This window comes from Eublepharis macularius, chromosome 7, assembly GCF_028583425.1.
Source record: "Eublepharis macularius isolate TG4126 chromosome 7, MPM_Emac_v1.0, whole genome shotgun sequence".
NCBI lineage: Eukaryota > Metazoa > Chordata > Lepidosauria > Squamata > Eublepharidae > Eublepharis > Eublepharis macularius.
Genome location: NC_072796.1, coordinates 94,400,320 through 94,421,850, shown reverse-complemented (window position 1 = coordinate 94,421,850; position 21,531 = coordinate 94,400,320). Strand labels below are relative to the sequence as shown.

Below are 21,531 nucleotides of genomic sequence, written 5' to 3'. Positions count from 1 at the left end.
CATTGTGAACTATGCCAATTACCTGGTTAAAGCCCCTCCCTTTGAGAACAGGTGACTAGTGCTGTTAACTTTTACAGCAGTAGCCATCTGCTAGATGAGAATATATGCAACTAGATCCTTGTATATAACCAAATACTGCCCACACTGTTCTTTGGACTAGGCTATAATAGTCTTTTTATAGTTAATAGGAAAGAAGGAAGGAAAAACCTCTTGGGAACCATTCTTTAATGACTACAAGGGATGTACCATGTAGTTCAGGATAAACAGAAGAAAACATCCACTGACACCATCTGCAGGACCAGCAGCTCATTTCAAAGATCTGTCAGCCATGTGATATATTGGTCAGGCCAGATATTGCTTAGTTTATGAGATCTAATATGATCACAGCACAAGATGCTGCAGGGTATAACCCTATATCTTTTCAATGGGAAATGGAGACAAATATTAGCCTCAGTTGGGTGGTCCCTAACAAATCACAGGAGCAATTTGTATGCAATGTAGTCACAATATATTGAAAGAAATCACATTCTTCCTACCACCAACACCAAAAGCAGATTTTTTTTTTAGAGCAGCAGCATTATTTTTCAGATGTTTGGTAACATTATACATAAGTTCGTAAAAATATCATTCAGTTGTAGACTTCAAACAGCACCAGTCTATACATTATCAATAAACAGGACTCCGGGACGCACCAAGGTAATGTGGATTCAGCCCTGGTAATATTTATACATGTTGTGAGGCATGCACCAGTTAAAGCAGCTACGATCCCGCCTGGAGCCTTCCACACTTCAGCCCATACCATTCTGTTCTGTTATTCATGTTGGTCCCATCACTATAGCACAGATGTTTCTATAAACAGAACTCAAACAATTCTTCCCAGATTTGCTGTACAGAAACAAAAAAATTAAACAGTGAAGACTTTTTCTACCACATTTTCAATGGCAATGAAGCTTAAAATCTCACAGTATAGAGAACAACTGACAGAGAAACCCTCCTCATTGAAAAAACATTAATAATTATAGATGGCCCAGTTTCAGATATTAATGTGGGACATTAATTTGTCTAGGGTCCTAGTCACTGGTGTATTGCACTGTCTACCAAATGCTTACCAGAATACCACCACTGATCAACTGGAAGCAGGGTTGCCAGGTCCAGGCTGGGAAATTCCTGGAGATTCTGGGGGTGGAGCCTGGAGAGGGAGAGGTTTGGGGAGGGGCCTCAGAATGGTATAATACTATAGAATCCACCCTCCAAAGTAGCTATTTTCTCCAGGTGAACTGATCTCTGTCACCTGGAGATCAGTTGTAGTGCTGGGAGATCTCCAGCCTCCACCTGGAGGCTAGCAACCCTAGCTGGAAAGTAGTCATGTTCATCATATGCAGGCCAGCAGGAGAACTGGAACTGGCATGGGCCTGGTGTGCTGTGCACAGCTTCTTGGAACTTCAGCAGGCACAGGAGTCAGCCAAGCCTCCCTGTCAGGGACATCTAAGGGCAGGGTTTGGTGCCACTTTGATTGTCAGGGCAATAAGGCTCTAGCAAGATGGAAAAGTCTCATTAGGTCAAAATGTGATGGGTGGAGCCTGTAGCAGCTGATAAAGGCTATTTTGCCAGATGTTGAGTGGGTATTGGCAGGCTAGAGTGCTAGGCTGCAAGAGAGCAGGAATAGCCTACAGAGAAGAGGATAACTTGGGTAAAGCAACCCATTCTCATACCTTAGTGAGGCTCCTGGTGGGGAGTCCGCCTAACCCATCAGTTGGAGAAATGGCTGGCTAGAAAGCAAGTGCCCATCTCCCGCAGGGAACAAAAGGGACTAGCTCAAAGGTGCAATAAAATGACTAATGAATCTTCTACTGTCATCTGATGCATTTCACACTCGTGGTTTTTCATCAGCAGGTTGTTCTTCCTTCTCCACTTATTAGTTAAAAGAGATAAAGGGTATACCTGTCAGTAGCCTGTATCCTACCACTCCACTAAGCAAAACTGGAGGCCTTCCTCCAACCTGAGGCACCTTCCTCCAAGTTAAATGGCTCTTCCTCCAATGGAAAAGCCATTTAAATTGGAGGAAGTCTCTTTAAGCTGGAAAAGCTTTATCCAGTAAGGCAGGATGTAGTTCAGCATCCCTGAAGAGGCCTACAGGCTCAAAACGTAGTATAATCATGGCAGATTCCTTCATTAAAGACATTTGTATTTCATCATTGAACTAGTATTTTTTTGTAACATTAGAAAGTGGCTTATCTTCTTAATTTAAAATTTTTGAATTTGTCTGATAAGTTAAACCCTAAGGGCAGTTAAATTTGAAAATTCTTGCTCTTCTAACTTAAAATGTGTGTGTTTTCGTGCAAATATTTTTTTAAAAATCAGATGTTTATATGATTAACATTGCAGCAGGTATGATCACAAGTGTAATAATTACATGCTCACATTAAGCCAGGAGTAATGTTTGCTTCAAGCTGCTCAATACCAAAATCTTCCTGTTTTTAGATGTACCATGGACACTGTGGCTATTCCTTCTGTATTCAATCAGTCAGTCAGTCAATCAGTCAGTCAATGTTGCCGTCCCCTACCTAGGAAACTCAAATAGTTTCCTTATTGCAAGAGCTAGTGTGGTTTCTTGCGTGAGATTAATTTTCCACATAGTTGGAGTGACTCAGGAGATTGAATGGTTATTAAGGTGATTAGGAAAAGGTCATATACTTGACACACTTGCACTGTTTAAGCAGCAGACTGAGTGTGGCTTAAGAATTGCAGAATCATAGAGTTGGAAGGGGCCATACAGACCATCTAGTCCAACCCTGTCCGCTTTGCTTTGCTTAATGCATACAGAACTTTGTTAGATATTTTAAAAGCTTTGTAAATGAGTATATACATATGTACTTAATTTGTTTGTATTAAGATCCTTACTGAATCATTCATACATACAATGTTTTGATTTAGTTTGGTTTCGTGGCTTGTTTTTTGAGCTCATTTTGTAGCAGGTTATCCTTCGGGTGTCATTCTGGCTTGGTTGACTACATCTGGTAGGTACTATAATTCCAGGAATCTCTGTTGTAGATCATGCAGGTGAGAATCTCTTTCAGAGAGCCTGGAGCAGATACGGCTATAGCATACAGCTTGACTGTAGATCCAGAGGAGTTAGCTGTGTTAGTCTGTAGATGCAAAATCGTAAAAAGCCCAGTAGCACCTTTAAGACTAACCAACTCTATTGAGGCATAAGCTTTCAAGAACCACAGTTCTCTTCGTCAGATGTATCTTCGTCATCTGACAAATAAGAGCTGTGGTTCTCAAAAGCGTATGCCCCAATAAAGTTGGTTCGTCTTAAAGGTGCTACTGGACTCACTAGCTTGACTATAGACAATGGATTGTTTGGGATGACGGCTGGAGATGTATAGCTATGTTTCGTGATCAGTTGATTTTCGGTATAAGGTGGTTTTTATGCTTTCATCATGTGTGCAGAGATGTCTAGAAAATATATTTGTTCTCTAACGGTGAAATTAAGGAACTACAGCAAAGTGCTCAAGCCAAATCCACTATTACGTCATTTTTTAGCTACTTCCTGTTATTAAACACACTACAACAACTTTGGGCAAATTTACCAAGCAACAAGCCCGAGGTAAACACAGCAAGGTTTACTTCCATGTAAACACGAAAAGGACTGAGCCGCAAACGTCGCGTCGGTTACACTCTTCCTCCGTATTTCCCCCAGAAAGAGGCGCGCAAAGCATTCTAGGAAATGTATTTTTATTAATTCCTTTCTTCTTAGATCACTTAGGCATTTGCTAAAGATAACACTACATTTCCCGGATGCCTTTAGGTGAAAAAGCCTACTTCTTTTCTCCTACGCTTTTTCCTGTACCGCGTTGTACGACGGTACTAGTAGTTTTCGCGGAACAGATAGCCCGATCCCCAACGGTTTGGCTCGCAGGGCTGAGGAAACTACAATTCCCGGCTGTCTTAGCGGAGTGGCGCTTGCGCAGTTTGCATGGAAGGAAAGGGGAGGCCGTTACGTTGAGGGCAACGGCCAGGGCAGTGAAGAGGCAGTCAGCGGTGGTGCCGGAGGCTTCCGTGTTTGCTGTCTGATCGAGGCAGAGAGGGAGGAGGGCGGGTGCAGCTGAGCTCCGTCCGTTACGGGTGGGGAGGCGGGGATGAGCCTGTGAGGGGGCGCGAGCCGCAGGGGTTGGGGAGGCGAAGGAGACCGGCCGCAGCAGGCAGAGAGGCGCGGAGCGATGTCTCAGCCGCCTCAGCAACATCCGCCTCAACAGGAGCAGCAGCCGGTGGCGAAAAAAAGGGACCGGCGGATCTTCTCCGGCACCTGCCCGGATCCCAAGTGCCAGGCGCGCTTGTTCTTTCCGGCGCACGGTCCGCTGAGCAGCGGGAGCATCGAGTGTACTGACTGCGGGCAGCGCCATGAGCAGCGGCAACTGCTGGGAGTGGAGGAGGTGACGGACCCGGACCTGGTGCTGCACAACCTGCTGCGGAACGCGCTTCTGGGGGTGAGCGGGGCTGGGCCTCCCCGGAAGAACACGGAGGTGATCAAAGTCATGGGCCTCTCCAACTACCACTGCAAGCTGCTGTCTCCTATCCTGGCCCGCTATGGCATGGACAAGCAGACGGGCAAGGCCAAGCTCCTCAGGGAGATGAACCAGGGGGACGTATTTGACTGTGCCCTTCTAGGGGATCGTGCTTTCCTGATCGAACCTGAGCACGTGGAGACCGTGGGCTATGGCAAAGATCGCTCTGGCAGCCTTCTCTACTTGCACGACACCCTGGAAGATATCAAGAAGGCCAACAACAGCCAGGAATGCCTCATCCCCGTCCATGTGGATGGCGACGGCCATTGCTTGGTCCATGCAGTCTCTCGGGCCTTGGTGGGCAGGGAACTGTTCTGGCATGCGTTACGGGAGAACCTCAAGAAGCACTTCACAGAGAACCTCAGTCGCTACAAAGCTCTCTTTCATGACTTTATTGATGCGGTGGAATGGGAAGACATCATCAGTGAGTGTGACCCTACTTTCATTCCCCCAGAAGGTGTGCCAATGGGCCTTAGAAACATCCACATTTTTGGTCTGGCCAATGTGCTACACCGGCCCATCATTCTCTTGGATTCCCTAAGTGGAATGCGCAGTTCAGGAGACTACTCAGCCACTTTCCTTCCTGGACTGATACCAGAAGATAAATGTATGGGGAAAGATGGCATGTTAAACAAACCTATCTGTATTGCCTGGAGTAGTTCTGGACGTAACCATTATATTCCTCTAGTTGGAATAAAAGGTGCTACTTTGCCTAAATTGCCTATGAAATTACTTCCTAAAGCTTGGGGGGTACCTCAGGACCTCATTAAAAAGTATATAAAATTGGAAGAGGACGGTGGCTGTGTGATAGGAGGAGACAGAAGTTTGCAAGACAAATATTTGATGAGATTGGTTGCTGCCATGGAGGAGGTGTTTATGGATAAGCATGGTATTCATCCAAGTTTAGTATCTGATGTGCATCAATATTTCTACAGACGGACTGGTGTAATAGGAGTTCAGCCTGAAGACGTCACAGCAGCTGCTAAAAAGGCAGTGATGGACAACCGCCTACACAAGTGTCTGATTTGTGGTGCCCTTTCAGAACTTCATGTTCCTCCAGAGTGGTTGGCTCCAGGAGGGAAACTCTATAACTTGGCAAAAAGTACCCATGGCCAGCTAAGGCCCGATAAAAATTATAGTTTCCCCCTTAACAGTTTAGTATGCTCCTATAATCCCGTGAAGGATGTTCTTGTCCCAGACTACAGTTTGAGTAGCTTGACTGCCTGTAATTGGTGCCATGGAACCTTGGTGCGTCGAGTCAGGAGTGATGGTTCTGTTGTGTATTTGGATGGGGACAGAACTAATACTAGATCTGTCGGTGGCAAATGTGGTTGTGGATTCAAGCATTATTGGGAAGGGAAAGAATATGACAATCTCCCAGAAGCTTTTCCTATTACTTTAGAATGGGGTGGGAGAGTGGTGAGAGAGTCAGTGTACTGGTTCCAGTACGAAAGTGACCTGTCTCTGAACAGCAATGTGTATGATGTTGCAATGAAACTTGTTACCAAGCATTTTCCTGGGGAGTTTGGTAGTGAGATTCTTGTTCAGAAAGTTGTCAATACGATTCTGCATCAAACAGCCAAAAAGAACCCTGATGATTATACACCTGTAAATATTGATGGTGCTCATGCCCGAAGAGTTGATGATGTTCAACAAGGACAAGACTTGGAATCTCAGCTTCCAACTAAAATTATTCTTACTGGACAAAAAGCAAAAACATTGCACAAAGAAGAGCTGAATATGAGCAAAACAGAAAGAACTATTCAGCAAAACATTGCAGAACAGGCTCCTATAATGCAGAAACGAAAAACTGAAAAATTAAAACAGGCACAGAAAGGGCCAGCTAGAACTGCTTCCCCTGGTGTTGTTCCTGATGGGCCGTTGTCAGCACCTACTACACCAACCAAGACTCCTTATTCCCCAACATCTACAAAAGAAAAGAAAATACGTATAACAACAAATGATGGGCGGCAGGCAATGCTTACACTGAAGTCCACAACCACATTTTTAGAGTTGCAAGAAAGCATAGCTAGAGAATTTAATATTCCTCCTCATTTGCAATGTATTCGCTTTGGTTTTCCTCCCAAAGAGCTTCTCCCTCCCAAAGAAGGGCAGGAAAATGAGCCTGTTCCTTTGCTGCATGGTGACAGAATAACCATAGAGATCCTTAAAGCAAAGGGGGATAGTAGCCAGTCTAGTTTGGTCCACTCATCTCATGCTGTGAAACATGATGATGCTGCAGTTACTAGTAAAATCTCTTCCAAGGAACTCCAAGAGCAAATTGATAAGGAAATGTACTCTCTCTGTCTTCTAGCAACATTTATGGGTAAGACAGGCCTTAATTCACATTTTCCAAGATCTGACTTGCTAAAAGTGTGCCTTAATAGTGAATTCTATAAAACTTGAGAGGCTATTACAAACTGAAATAAGTACAAGTTATTAATGTGTCCTTCAAAGGAAGTATGTATATGTGTAAAGTTCTTCCTTTTAGAAAAAATGAAAATGCTTGGTTGTCTGCTTTTAACGTACATATACGTATCATTTAGACTTTGCAGTATATCTGAATGCCAAATAATGTTTTTTTCTGCTTAATTCAGTACAACACCCAGTCTGGTACCAGATATATTAGTGTTTAAAACTATTGCAATTCATTTAATGCATGATGGAGCAAATGAATAAAATTGGAAACTCTCAAAGCAGTAAATAAAAAACTCTTATGATTGAAGGCAAAATTGCTTGTCAATGAATGTACATAATGTAGATGTATCAGCATGATGATTAATATATCAAATGTCTTTTTTGCTGCTCAGCCAGATCTATTGAAGCTTATATTTTAAGAAGCCTTTTAAACCAAATTAATTGGCAGTGTTACAAATAAAATCACTATATTGCAGTGGTTGCCATTGGAAGCACTGGGTTTATGACATCAGAAGTAGTTTGGCTAGTTGATACGAGAGTGTTTTTGAACATTTGTTTTGCTGCATCTAAAACCCCTCATGACTGCAGAATCGCCAAAGGCTTCCAGAAGGCTTATTCCTTGTCTGGTCTTTAGTGTCTTTGGTACTGCCATCACCTGTGTTACCTAAAGTTGAAAGTTTTGTAATTACAACTTGAAATTTTAGCTTGTTAGTCAAGGTACTATATAAAAGATTGGTTAAAGGGAAATTGTTGTTTCAAGGTCTTGACTTGAAACTTACAAGTGCATCTGTTCTAGGAAGTAAAACTGAGTAGAAAATAAGAAACAAAAGTGAAACTATTACTTGATATAATTAGTACCAAAGCTTGGTAGGCTGTCTAGTCATGAGTTTTGTAATACATTCAGTTTTTCCTTGAATCTCCTCAAATGCAATCAAGTCTTAAAAGGCAGCTCCCTCTCCTAGTTGGAAAGACAAAAACCTTGGGTCCCTCATAAATTCCAGCACCATCAGGACCAGGTGGCTAATTGGGAAGAAGTGTTACCCATCCTATTTTTGTTCTGTAAGTGTATTGTCTCAGGACTCAGACTGAAACAATGAGTATGCAAACTAGGTGAGGATTGTTCAAGTAGAAGGTTGGGCTTCTGAAGTAACCATCTGTGTTTTATGTATATACTTTCCCAACATCGCTCGCATACACTGATGGTATAATCCTCTAAGGGTTAGGCAGTCCTTCCAAAGGAACATGGGGACCAAATGTTCCCTTATGTTCCTCATTGTTGGAGGACATGTCTTCTGTGTGTGAGTGGAGGTAGAAAGCACAATAAAGTATGCTTTAAGTTACTTGGCAGTACACAAGTTTTCAAAGGATAACTTTTCAATGCTTTTTAATGCTTTTGTATCATCTAGTTGGAGTATGAAAGATGATTAGCAGAGTACTGATCTCTTTCATGAGGCTTTAGATCAAAGTTCTCAAGGAACTCTTTCAAGCAAGTACCTGGATCTCATTTATTTTCAGTGGAATAAATGCCCTTAAGCCCTATTTTTCATAAATGCCCTTAAGCCCTATTTTCCTTCTTTGTAACATGAAACAACTCTCAAGTTACTGGTTGAGCTAAAAGGTTATGTGACTTGTTTTCTATTTTTCTGCTTTTATTGTAACATATGTGGGGTTCGAAACTTTCTCATTATGGAAGAGACATCCTAAGCAAGTTACTCAGGAGTAAGTAATTTTATTATGTGGAGCTTGCTCCCATGAAAGTGGTTTTAGGTTTCCAGCCAGTCTCATTTCTCATGTCACAGTAAAACCAAATCATTCTGCTCCCCACTCCTCATGATTTGTGCTTCTTCATAGTGTGTGAAATGGTTCTCACTCTAAGTAGGAATAAGAAAACGTAACATGTAGCAAACTTGGCATGACGTCAAGCCAACGTCTTGTTTTTGTCTGCCCAATATGGAAAATATTATTTGGTCACATATGTTTGTGATGCTATGTTGAAATAGTTTGGCACGTTGGGAAATGGCTCTTAAAACTGGTTGTTTTATAAAATGCATGAATGAAGGGCACTAATTCATAGTTTGCTGTTAATTTTGATTGTGCTAATTTAATTTTAACTTCTTATGTCTAATCCACAGGAGAAGATGTTTGGTCTTATGCAAAGGGGCTTCCTCACTTGTTCCAGCAGGGTGGTGTGTTCTACAATATAATGAAGAAAACAATGGGTATTGTTTCTAAATCTCTGCTACTACGTTTCCAACAAATGTCATTTTCATAATAGGCATGAGGTGGGGGGGGAGACTGCCTATTTCTAGTTGGCAATATAAGCCATTATTGCTGGCTTTCTATAGAAAGCTGATCAGCAACTTGCTATCCACCATACATACCTATTCACAATGTATATTGCTTCCAATTTTAAGAATTGAAATCTGGAGTAATGAATTTCAGAATTTGCAGGCTTATGCTACTGACACTACATGTGATTTAGAAGTATTGTTGGCTTATTAAACTTAATTTTGCATGCTGCTCAGTTTCTGGAAGAATGAAATTGGAATATTGAACTGAAAGAGGAGGATATAACCACATTTGATGTGTACTCTTAAAGTATAAATAAAGGCCAGGGTCTAAAGGACCATGTGTGATGTTCCAGTTATGTCCCAAGTCATACCAGCCTCCCCTTCCCAGCTTCTTGCTCCCCACAAGCTGCTATAGGAGGTCAGATACCCTCTCAGGTGGCATTTGGTATTGCATGAGAGGATGATGCTGGAAGTAAAATTGGCTGCCTCCATGAGCTTTTTTAGATTCTAGCTTTGTTGTTTTTGTTGTTCTAGAACCCAGCAAACTCTGTAAAGCAGGCTAAATACAAATTTAGTATCCATCAAAATAAATTTGTAACTACCTATTTGGCTCTCATTAAGAATGTCAGAGCCAAACTACAAGTGACGCCTTACACAGGTTGGACACTTGTCAGCTTCCCTCAAGTTTTGATGGGAAATGTAGGCATCCTGGTTTTACAGCTTGGCTCTCCATTACAGCTGCAAGACCAGGATGCCTACATTTCCCATCAAAACTTGAGGGAAGCTGACAAGTGTCCAACCTGTGTCAGGCGTCACTTGTAGTTTGGCTCTCAGTGTACAAGGGAGATTTGTTCCTCTTTAAAATAGATACCATAAGCATCTAATACTCAGGAAAACCTTGTCATGTCATGGAACTTCTATAAATGCTTCTTTTTTTTCAGCTTGTGGAGTATCATTTAAACAGTAATCTGAGTTGTTGTGCACATTTTTTATATTGTACAGGTGCTTCAGATCCTCTCAGTGTTCTAGAAATAAACCCTGTCCCCATGTTTTCATACATCTGTTGATGTGTTCGTAAATTTATAAGAATTTTAAAGATTTATAGAAGGAGCAACAATACATGTTCTTACTATGGGCGTTTTTGGCTTAAAACTAATATAGTGTACGGGTTCCCTTACCTGTATAATAATAATAATAACATTCGATTTATATACCGCCCTTCAGGATGACATAACACCCACTCAGAGCACTTAACAAAGCATGTTATTATCCCCACAACAAAACACCCTGTGAGGTAGGTGGGGCTGAGAGAGCTAGAAGCTGTGACTGACCCAAGGTCACCCAGTTAGCTTCAAGTGGAGGAGTGAGGAATCAAACCCGGTTCTCCAGATTAGAGTCCTGCGCTCTTAACCACTACACCAAACTGGCTCTATAGTTAAGATAACTGATTTTTAAATTTAGAGGCCTATTTCTTCAGCACATCTTGTCTCATACATTCATACACATCAGTATTTTGTCAAATTTGATATGATGGTATTTTGCCATACTGTATGGTGAGAGAGGGAAAAAGGATTGCTTTACCTTTAGAAAAATTCTTTAAATGGTTATCAGTAGAGGTGGGCACGAACTGAAATACAAACCAAAATTCATCACGAACCGGGCCAGTTCATGGTTCGCGAACCAGCAGTTCGTCAGAGCCCATTTCTGATGAACTGCCACGAATTTTAGGCCGGTTTGTTTGGTTCAGTTTTTTGGGTTCGTCACTGCAGACAGCCTGGCTCCAATCAGTCAGTTTCCTAGGCAACAGGGAGGATGGGCTTTCTGCAGCCCCAGAAGTGACATTTTCATGAACCAAACGAACTGGTTCATGAACCGGGGCAAGTTCATAAAAGTTCGTGGTTCCTTTCCCTTTAACTTAACAGCCCACAAGCCGTACGTCAAGTATTTTATAAATAATTTATGACTCCATGGATAAATATGGCTAGATCACATGAGCATTTTCTTATCTTGCCTGACAGCAAGATCTTTAATTTCTGTTGTTCAGAAATATTCTGTAGATGGTCAGTCCAGGGAGTAATATATTGGTTGCGAAGTAAATTGTAACAGGGGCAGTTAAAAAGGATATGGGTGGTTGATCTGTACAATGGATACAATAACGCTTCTCAGGGGAGATTTTACTAAAACGGACCTTCATCTCAGCAGAAGGTAATACATTGCATTTGAGTAACATAAAGGAATGCTGATATTTTGTAAGTGTTAAGTAGAAAAAAATATTTAGCCGGTTCAAACTTTTTCTGAAAATCTATTGGGAGCATTTCTGGTCAGCTCTAGATTTTAATGTAGCCCAGTCTTTTAAAAATAATCAGTTTCTTACATCTTGCAAGGATTTTTTTAGTGAAACCCTATGACTCAAGCTTGGGTTTAATATTGCAAGCTTTGAGTCGATTGGGCTAACCCAAGTTTTGAATCAGCTATAACTAGTTGCAGTAAAGTTCATGGTTCGTGAAATGCAATGAACCACAAACTGCACAGTTTGGTATTTTCCCGGTTCATGCCCACCTCTAGTTATCAGCCTGGTTAACGATTCAGTTTGGTGATAGTGCAACCAGTAGAAAATCTAAAAGGTCGTTAAAATGTGTGAAAGATATTCAGTGTCCACTATTTTAGCGTTGACAGTGTTTTTAGTGTTGACTGTGTAACCTATTAGAACAGTTTTGCCACTATCTGGTTTTTCCACCTTTCAGTGTCTATATATGCAATTCCCAAATGCCAGAGCTTTGGCCACCCAAATGTATATGACATGAATGTTTTTATGCTTCCTGTATTTCCCTTCCTCAGCAACCCCTTCTGATTTCCCCCTCCTCAAAGCAAATGCTGGAGGTTGCAGAACTGGCATAGACCAAAACTCCTCCAACCTTGCAACTTGGGAAATCTGTAGTGAGAAGAGGGAATTGGATAAAATCAGTCTACTTCCAGGGAGGCCTCAGCAGTTTGGGGAAGGAGTTGATCAGGAGAGTGGCATGGCAGAAAAGTTTAAAACCCCTTTTCCACTGTTGCTACACCAAACAATTTGATTGCCTATCACAGTTCCATTTCAGTATTTTAAAAAGAAAAACAAGCCAGTGTAATACATAGTTTGATCTATTCTCTCTTCAGTATTTGCTTGGATTTGTTTGTTATTGGCTGAGGATACAAGCAAGAGATGTGTAGGAAGGAGAAAGTTCCAGATCTTATAGGAACTTGATTGAGAAGAATGCAGAATAGATGAAAGATCTGTTTTTTTATGTAGAAGCAACTACAAGCTACTATTTGCATGGCATTCTTCATATCTGCTTTAATAGTTTGGTGTTTCCATTGTAATCTTGTATAGAAGTAACCCTCATTTAACGTATCAGGGGTTTATTTCAAAATAAAAGTGCATAGAGTTAGGTAATATAGCTTTCCTTTAATTGCCATTGCTGAAATAGTCAAACACACTGTTCCAAAATGGTTTTTATAGAATACTGCCTGACTCTTGCAGTGCTCAGCCAATCTGGCTTTTTAATTATTATTTTAAAACATCTCCATTTTTACATTTTGCCTTTAATGAGATGCCCAAAGCAGCTTACTCTCCAATACATTAATAAAAGTAAAGTATAACCTAATAGAACTGTTAAAACACAAAACTTTAAACACAGTTTAACGATAATATTCAATGCTCATCCTTGCCCCCTTCACAAACTCTTTAGGCAGCACTGTCTTGTCTGGTCTCTTGAAAGAGAGGCTGTCAGATGGACCTCTAGAGGGAGGAAGTTCCATTGCTTTAGGACCGCCCACTGAAAAGGCCCTGTTGCTGTTTGGCAGTTAAACTTGTAACTGAAGTTAGGTTTATTGTTAGTGCTTCTCTAAAGTGATGACTTCCCAGGTGAAACTCTTGTTTGCACACTTGCAGGCTATTCAGTATTAGTGCTGAACTTTGGAAAAGAATGTGATCCTTGCTGCATGAAATAGACAACCTCTGGTGGTGCCTCATATTAGCTAAACTGCAGAGATTCCATTGCAAAATGATATTTCTCCAAAATCTTTGTTCCACCTAAGAAGCTTTTCTCAGGCCCCAAAATATTTGTCACAATATTAAAACCAGATTTTAAAACTTGGAATGCAAATTAACACTAGCATTGCATATTCTTCCATTTGTGAATATTAAGAAATTATATTTATTACATTTATATGCTACCTTTCCATAATAGCACTCAAGGCATTGTACATGAGTTTACCATGGAGTTTCCTATCCAGACAGTTATCGCACCCAGTCTTGCTTAGCTATAGGATGAATTGCACCCAAGGGTACTATATGAACTTGCAGATGTAATTTCTGAGCCTCTGTCCATTATTTCTGAGAATTTTTGGAGATCAGGTGAGGTGCCAGAAGATTGGAGGGGGGCAAATGTTGTCCCTGTCTTCAAGACGGGGGAAAAGGAGGATCCAGGTAACTACTGACCCGTCAGCTTGATATCTATACCTGGAAAAGTCATAGAACAAATCATCAAACAGTCAGTCCTTGAGCATTTAGAAAGGATGGCTGTAATTACTAAGAGCTAGCATGGGTTTCTCAAGAACAAGTCCTGTCAGACTAATCTTATCTCTTTTTTGGAGAAAGTTACTACCTTGCTGGATCAGGGAATGCTGTAGACATACTTTATCTCAATTTCAATAAGGCATTTGATAAGTTTCCACATAATATCCTTGTCAACAAATTGGTAAAATATGGTTTGGATCCTATTACTATTGGGTGGATCTGTAAGTGGTTGACAGATCACACCCAAAGAGTGTTATTTATTTATTATATTTTTAACCCGCCCTCTCCACAAGCAGGCTCAGGGCGAGGTACAACATTGATTAAAATACAACATAAAAACAATAAACACAGCATAAAAACAGCAATCAGTAAAACCATTCCAAGACGGGCAGTCCTGCACTCCTGCCCGTCAGCATACAAAAAGGGGAGGTAGTAATGGACAGATAGATTACTGTACCCCTTTTCAGGGTAGCCAGCAGTGGACCCTCCATAACCCCTCATAGACCGGTGGAAAGCTCGGCACTGATGGACTAAAATTAGCCTCCACCATATGCCTGGCGGAACATCTCTGTCTTACAGGCCCGCCTAAATGATACAAGATCATGTTGGGCCCAAGTGTCCTCAGACAGAGAGTTCCACCAGGTTGGGGCCAGGACCGAAAAGGCCCTGACCCTGGTAGAGGCCAGCTGAGCCTCCCTAGGGCCAGGGACCATCAGTAGATGTTTCCCGGTTGAACGAAGTGCTCTCTGGGGTACATACGGGAAGAGATGGTCCCTTGGGTATGCCGGTCCCAGTCCGTTAGTTAATGGTTCCTCATCCTCTTGGAGAAGAGTGACAAGTGGAGTTCCTTAGGGATCAGTCCTGGGACCTGTTCTGTTCAATGATTTTATAAATGATTTGGATGAAGGAATAGAGGGAATGCTTATTAAATTTGCAGAGAAGTTAGCCGTGTTAGTCTGTGGTAGCAAAATCAAAAAGAGTCCAGTAGCACCTTTAAGACTAACCAATTTTATTTTTGCATAAGCTTTCGAGAATCAAGTTCTCTTCGTCAGATGCCTGATACAGAGACTGGTCAAACACAGAAGAGCAGAGGGAAGAGGCAATTAGGAGGGGAGGGGGAGGGAGCAATCAAAACATTCCTTTGCTAGTATATGTAAACATCTCCTTTTGGTGTGTGTATCAGTTGGCTTCAAAGGAGTTTGCCCTGTTAGTTTGTAGAAGCCAAACAGCTAGACCATCCAATTCCAATGCAGTATGGGCCTTCGATAACCACAGCTCTCCCTGCCAGATGCATCTGACAAAGAGATCTGTGGTTCCCGAAAGCCCACGCCAGGTACCACTGAGCTCCCCCAGACCCCACCTCTGTAAAGGAAATCTGTTACCTGTGGTAATGTGATAACCATTCATAGTCCCTATTCAGTCCCAGCTTGACAGAGTCAAATTTGCAAATTTGATTACAGTAAAGTGCTTTACCTGGGGCTGCCTTTGCAAGCTGATCTAAAATGTGGCAAGCAGGTTATTGTTGCACTGGATGCAGAAATCATATTGCCCCTGTGCTGAAAAATTTGCACCAGCTGTCCATTTGTTTCAGGGCACAATTCAAAGTGCAGCTTCTTACCTTTAAAGCCCTAAATGGCTCAGGACCAGAGTACTTGAAGTACCACCTCTGCTAGTTAAGATCTGCTCCAAGTGCTCTCTGTGCCCTAGCCTTCAGAGATCAGGTAGGTAGCAACCAGAGACAGGGCTTTTTCAGTATTGGCACCTCACTTGTGCAACATCCTTTCCCTTGAGGCTCATCAGGCACCTACACTGCTTTCTTTTAGATGCCAGGCTAAAACATTCCTTTTTACCTAGGATTTTAACTAAGGGTTTTATCTCTTAAAGTTTTTATGGTCTGCTTCTGGCCCAAGGATCATTTTCTCTACAGCCTTTTAGACTGTTTAATGTGTATTTTATGCTGTTATTTCCTGACTATTTCAATGATGTTTTCTTTGTTTTAATGGCTTTGTTTTATTAATTGTAAGCTGCCTCAAGCAGGTAACTGGAGAGGTAGCTACACATTTTCTAAATAAATATATTCAAGAGTTATGGAGTTCCTTGCCCAAGAAGGCCTGCTTCTTCTCTTATTTCACATTTTGAAAAATTGCCAAATGTCTTTATTCCAGAGCATCCATGACTTTCAGGGACTTAATTTCTCAAATGGTAGCCCTGAAGAATTCAATAAGTGCTGGTTGGTTGGTTTTCTTCACTTGCATTTTAGTGGGTTTTTTTGGTACTGATTGTGGTTTTTATTAACTGCTGTGAGGCCATTATTAATCAGTATGAACATTTAAGATTTTTTTTCTTTTTCTTTCATAGGCCTGGCTGATGGCAAGCATTGCACTTTTCCACATTTGCCTGGTAAGACCTTTGTGTACAATGCTGCAGAAGATAGACTGGAACTTTGTGTGGATGCTGCTGGGCACTTTCCTGTGGGTGCAGATGTAGAAGACTTGGTTAAGGAGGCACTGAGTCAAGTACGAGCAGAAGCTTCTTCAAGAAGCCGGGAAGCAAGTCCTTCACATGGGCTTCTAAAACTAGGTAGTGGTGGAGTGGTTAAAAAGAAGTCAGAGCAAATTCATAATGTAACTGCATTTCAAGGCAAAGGGCATTCCCTGGGAACTGCAGCTGGTAGTCAACAACTTCATCAAAGAGCAAGGGAAACTCCACTTACAAGAAAACAGAGTACAGGCACAGATTTCAGTCCCAGTTCTGCTAAATCTGAGCCTTCTGTTAACAGTGAGCTTATACGGATAGCTCCTGGAGTAGGAACAATGAGAGACAGCAGGCAGCTTGACCCTAATTTGATTGAGGCACAGCGAAAAAAATTGCAGGAAATGGTTTCTTCAATTCAGGCGTCAATGGACAGGCATTTGCGGGATCAGAATGCAGAGCAATCTTCATCACATGAGCTCGCGCAAAGGAAATTGGAGGTGTCAGGTTCTTCTGCTAAAACTAGAAGCCCTCAGACAAGTTTGTCTGAATCATTTTCAAGTGGCAGTGGACATCTGAATGCAGAAACGGATAGTAACATATCAAATGCAGTGGGAGGAATATTCCCCACAAGATCAAAAGCGCAAAAAGGAAATTCTGTTGAAGAGCCAGAAGAGATGGATAGTCAAGATGCAGAAATTACTAATACAACTGAGCCAATGGATCATTCATGAAAAATTAAATGCTGATAAAGATACAAGAGATTACTGTGCAAAAGTAACATTTGTTGGCAGGGCCACATAAAATTAGTTCATTGAATCTTGTATGTTTCAAAGATTATATCTTACTCATTGCATGATAACAAATGTGTGATAGACAATAGCTTTTAATATACCATTCTGCTGCCCAGGTTAGCTCTCAGTTACCTGTAAATTAGTTATTAGGATATGCACTGAGATGAATATCTGCTGTAGATGTGGATTATAATTTTCTTTGTAATTTAATTCCATTAAAGTCTTAATGTTGCAGCCCATTTGAGATCCTTATTAGATTTTTAAGATTGATATGCGAAAATAAACCCTGGCAAACGTAATGTGTGTTGTCAAATATTGATCCATTCAGGATTACAGCATAAAGAGACATTCCCCTAGATCTGAATGCTTTGGATTTATTTACATTTGTCAGGTTTTTTGATCTATACAATGATACTGATTTCAAATCTCTTGAAAGTTCTACATTTAAGGAATGATAGGGATAAAGGTAATATATAGTATAAGATGAAGCAACAGTGATGTTAATGCATGGCGGTCTGAGCCAGTGCAGCTTTTTCATTGCTCTGTTGGCAAGTGATTGCATGTTAGTTTTGAACTGGTTAGGTACCATGGCGTGCTTTCACATTTGCAAAGACAGTCATAAACAAGCATTTTAAGAAGTCACAGCAGACCAGTGAATTGGTTTAGTGCAGGAAGATTTCGATAAGTATTAGTTACCTGGGGGTGATGATTAAGATTTATTTCTGAGCATGTTGGATTAATGGAATTTAGCAGAAAGGAGTTTCATCAGAGTTTTTCAGTGGTATTGTTAAAAGCTCCTTTTTAATTTCATGGGAATGGGAAATATTTAGTGTTCTTTGTGATGCAAATCTTTCTACACCAGTTTGATTAAAATGTCATCCACTTAAACAGCATATTCATCAGAGCTACAGTGCTAAATTTTAAAAAGCAGCCATTGTGTTTGCTTCATAAAGATGGAATGTTTATCTTGATATTAATATTGCACTTTTGCCTCTTTGCATATTTTTATTTTATGTGCATTATTACTGCTTCATCTGATGAAAATAAACTTGAAATGATAAAAGACTTGCAATACAGAAGATACAGAATTCTCAAGTGCTTAGTTACTGATACTAGTTGTTGAGTGCACATGAGTTTTACCTGGCCCACAAATATTAAGTTTGTATTACCACTGTTTGTATTCTGAAAATATGCTCTCTCTTCCTGCATTTATAATCGCGCAAGAAATTCTAAACAATTCTTTATTAAATATCCCAAGTAAGAGAAGGTCTATTTTTTATATGAGAAATTAACTGAAGGTGTAATTGTCTCTGGTCTACTAAAATATATTAATCCATTCAAACACCATTTTGCTTTTCTCATATAGGGAATACATATTTTATTATCTATTACTCTGCTTATATATAAGCATACAAATCACACCTTCACAAATAAACAATTTTACATATATAATTTTCTCTAAGTTTGTGTTGCTTACTTTTGTCAAACAAAATATATGACTTAACAGTTGATCTATGCCTTAGTGAGAACAGTAAGCTCCATGCTACATACTGAAAATGACCATAGCTTTAAGTATTTGGCTATGACCCAGAAGCCCATTTATGCATGAGGGTATGTGCAGTGGGGCTCCATTCTGGCACACCAGCTTCCCATGTCCAGATTTCAAAGGTAGCTTTTGATATACTGTGAGAAGACTGTCATGCTGAAAAAGAAGGCAGCACTGTTACTTCTGACAAATAGGGCCAGTTATGCTAGAGATCTAAATTTGTACTGAATCTGGATTAACAATGTGGTTTCCATCAGAAAATCCTGGGAGTTGTAGTATCAGTGTGATGATAATTCTTAGGGACTCCCCAGCCCCTTCACAAAACTACAATTCCAAGATTTTTTTGAGTGAGAACCATGGTGCTTAAACAGGTCTAAAACAGACTTGAATTTACAGTGTTGATAAGCAGCCTCATTGCTTGACCATAGTATATAGATGCATAAAACAGAGGGATATTGGTAACACTGCTTTCTCAAAATTCACATATAAGTAAGCAAAAGTTCACTTCTCATAGAAAGTCTTTTCAATTAAAGCATAGTACATGGTATTATGAATTCAGAACCATCTTTCTCCTACTAAGAAAATAGTTCAAGGTGCTGTTCCATCATCTCCTTTGTGTGGAATGAATATTGATTTGTGGCATAAAAATATAGGAAGATTAGGAGCTATCTAGCTGGATGGGAAATACTACTGGGTCTGAACTGTTGGGGGGAAATACACTTGAACTCTTAATTTTATGGTAGTAACCCCAATTATCTCAATCAAAATTGAATGAAGTACTATGTAAGTTCCATTGATTTTTGTGGTGCTTAATTGCAACCAGTTCTGAAAAGACTATCAAATGAGTTTAAGTACTTGCAGCTAGCTAAGGAATTGCCTCTTTAATAATGGACAGGCAAATATAAAATGAATTTATGGGCAACTTCTGTTCTGGAGAGGAAAATGTTAAAGACCTGTAGGATGAGTTTGCTAGAAATTACCAAGTTCTGTATGTATTATTCACATCAGAGTTTCTGATGTATATTTGATTCCCAGTTTAACAATTAGACAATAATTTTATCAGATCAAGGACTATTCTACTTGCTATTACAGATTAAACATACTTTTTATTTCACAGCCTCTGTATGCTTATGGATGGTAAACAGGTCTATAGTGATAAGCACAGCAGCATTTAATACATTGGTTTATTAAAGAGGGTTAAGACGCTGTACAATCAGAGAAAAGAATTAAAAATGAAATGGATGTTGAAAACTGCTGGAATTAAAACATACTTGCAGCTTTCTATTCCAATCTAAAGTTGTTTGGGGTATATGTGTTCTTTAATATACTAGTTTAATATTTCTATGGAAACTTAATATTTGGTTTTCACTGCATCTTTAAAAAAATAACACTTTATCTTTGTTCCACAGCTGCAAAAATGGTTTGATCATATAATTTTTAAAATGTTTTCTTGTGGCCTTTTTGTTGCTCACATGGGAAATAAAATGGCAAGGTGTAACAAAGATTCTCATATTTTAAAAAATGATGTTTTCCGTCTTCCTACCCTATGTGTATATTATTTCTGTCCTGTCACTTTAAAGATTATACATATCCCACTGAAAATAGCCTGTTATAGGAGATAGCATTTAGAAATTGCCACCTTAAGACCCAGGAATGTTTTTTTCTTCTCTTCTTTAGTAAATCTGCTGCTATGGCTATGTACTAATAATGAAAAGGAAACAGTATATTTTCAAGACCGACATTACTGTGTTTGTTAAAAGGGATAAATTGAGATATGACAACAGTGGAGTCCTTAAATTATGCTTCCCCCCCCACACACACACCAGCTGAAAAAAAATTGGCATAGATATAAACACAAAATCAGATGGCATGAATCATCCCTAAATCCCGTTGAGATTCAAATATAAGTGCTTAGGATCCTTGTATAGGTTACTTTTTGTTCGCATCATTTTGAACTGAGGGACATGGCAATTCAGAATTTGGTATCCTTCATATGGGAAATTGCATTATAATCCATCAAAATTTATGAATATCAGAACATTATTATATTTTAAGGTGATGCATTTACAATTCTTTCATTCAGAATTCCCACTTAGTACTTATGATTGTAGTAAAGTTGTAAAACTGAATTGTGATTGGTATATTTAGATTTTATTTTTTAAGGGAATTATTGCCAGGAGGAGAAATAGTGCACTTTCGGAAGTAATGATTTTAAAAATGTATAAATAAGCATTAGAACTGTATATATTTAGGAAACCTTTTAAAAACAGCAAGTGCTTTACTTATTGAATTAAATTAGAATAGCAATGACACCATGTTTGCAATGCTGGCTATTCAGCACATTTGGATTTTATTTGTGATTTGCTGTACTAATTTGTTTTTTAACTGTAATGTAACAATAGTGTATTATAATAGTGTACTATATTACACTTTACTGTACAGTATTTGGAATTTTCTTTGATTGCTATATTAAAAATATGAGCTAAACAACTTTTCTAGTTTCTCTGCCAAAATGGCCAGCACTGGGACTGTGGGGGCAACCCTTTGAACATTAATCTAGGCTAGCTGGTCTATGTTGCTGGAAGGGAGCAGCAGTCATCTACCTTCCCACCCTAATACAGAAGCCATCTGTTTCTGGCAGAGCCTACACTTGTTTAAGCTGTTGAGTTTTAATTACAATATTGTAGGTTCAAAAGCATAGAAATGAATATAAGAATTTGTGTTGAGAGAAGAGGAAGGCTTGTGGATTTGCTTATTCTAAATCTTTTATATCCTGCTCTTCCTCCAGAGACATTTGGGAAAGTGTATATCAAGGATTCCAGACCAGACTGGATATGCTTTAACATGTTACTGTATCAGATGACTTCTGTTTATTTTCTGTGCA

At 39.9% G+C, this 21,531-nt stretch overlaps 1 protein-coding gene across 1 annotated transcript; it reads left to right on the top strand.

The window, feature by feature from the left end:
* Positions 1–4,086: 4,086 nt before the first annotated feature.
* VCPIP1 (valosin containing protein interacting protein 1) lies at positions 4,087–21,116 on the top strand. The gene is made up of 3 exons (XM_054985595.1): positions 4,087–6,894; positions 9,119–9,205; positions 16,194–21,116. The coding sequence occupies exons 1-3, from the start codon at positions 4,224–4,226 to the stop codon at positions 17,039–17,041; spliced, it is 3,606 nt and encodes a 1,201-aa protein (XP_054841570.1). The 5' UTR covers positions 4,087–4,223; the 3' UTR covers positions 17,042–21,116.
* The last annotated feature ends 415 nt before the right edge of the window (positions 21,117–21,531 follow it).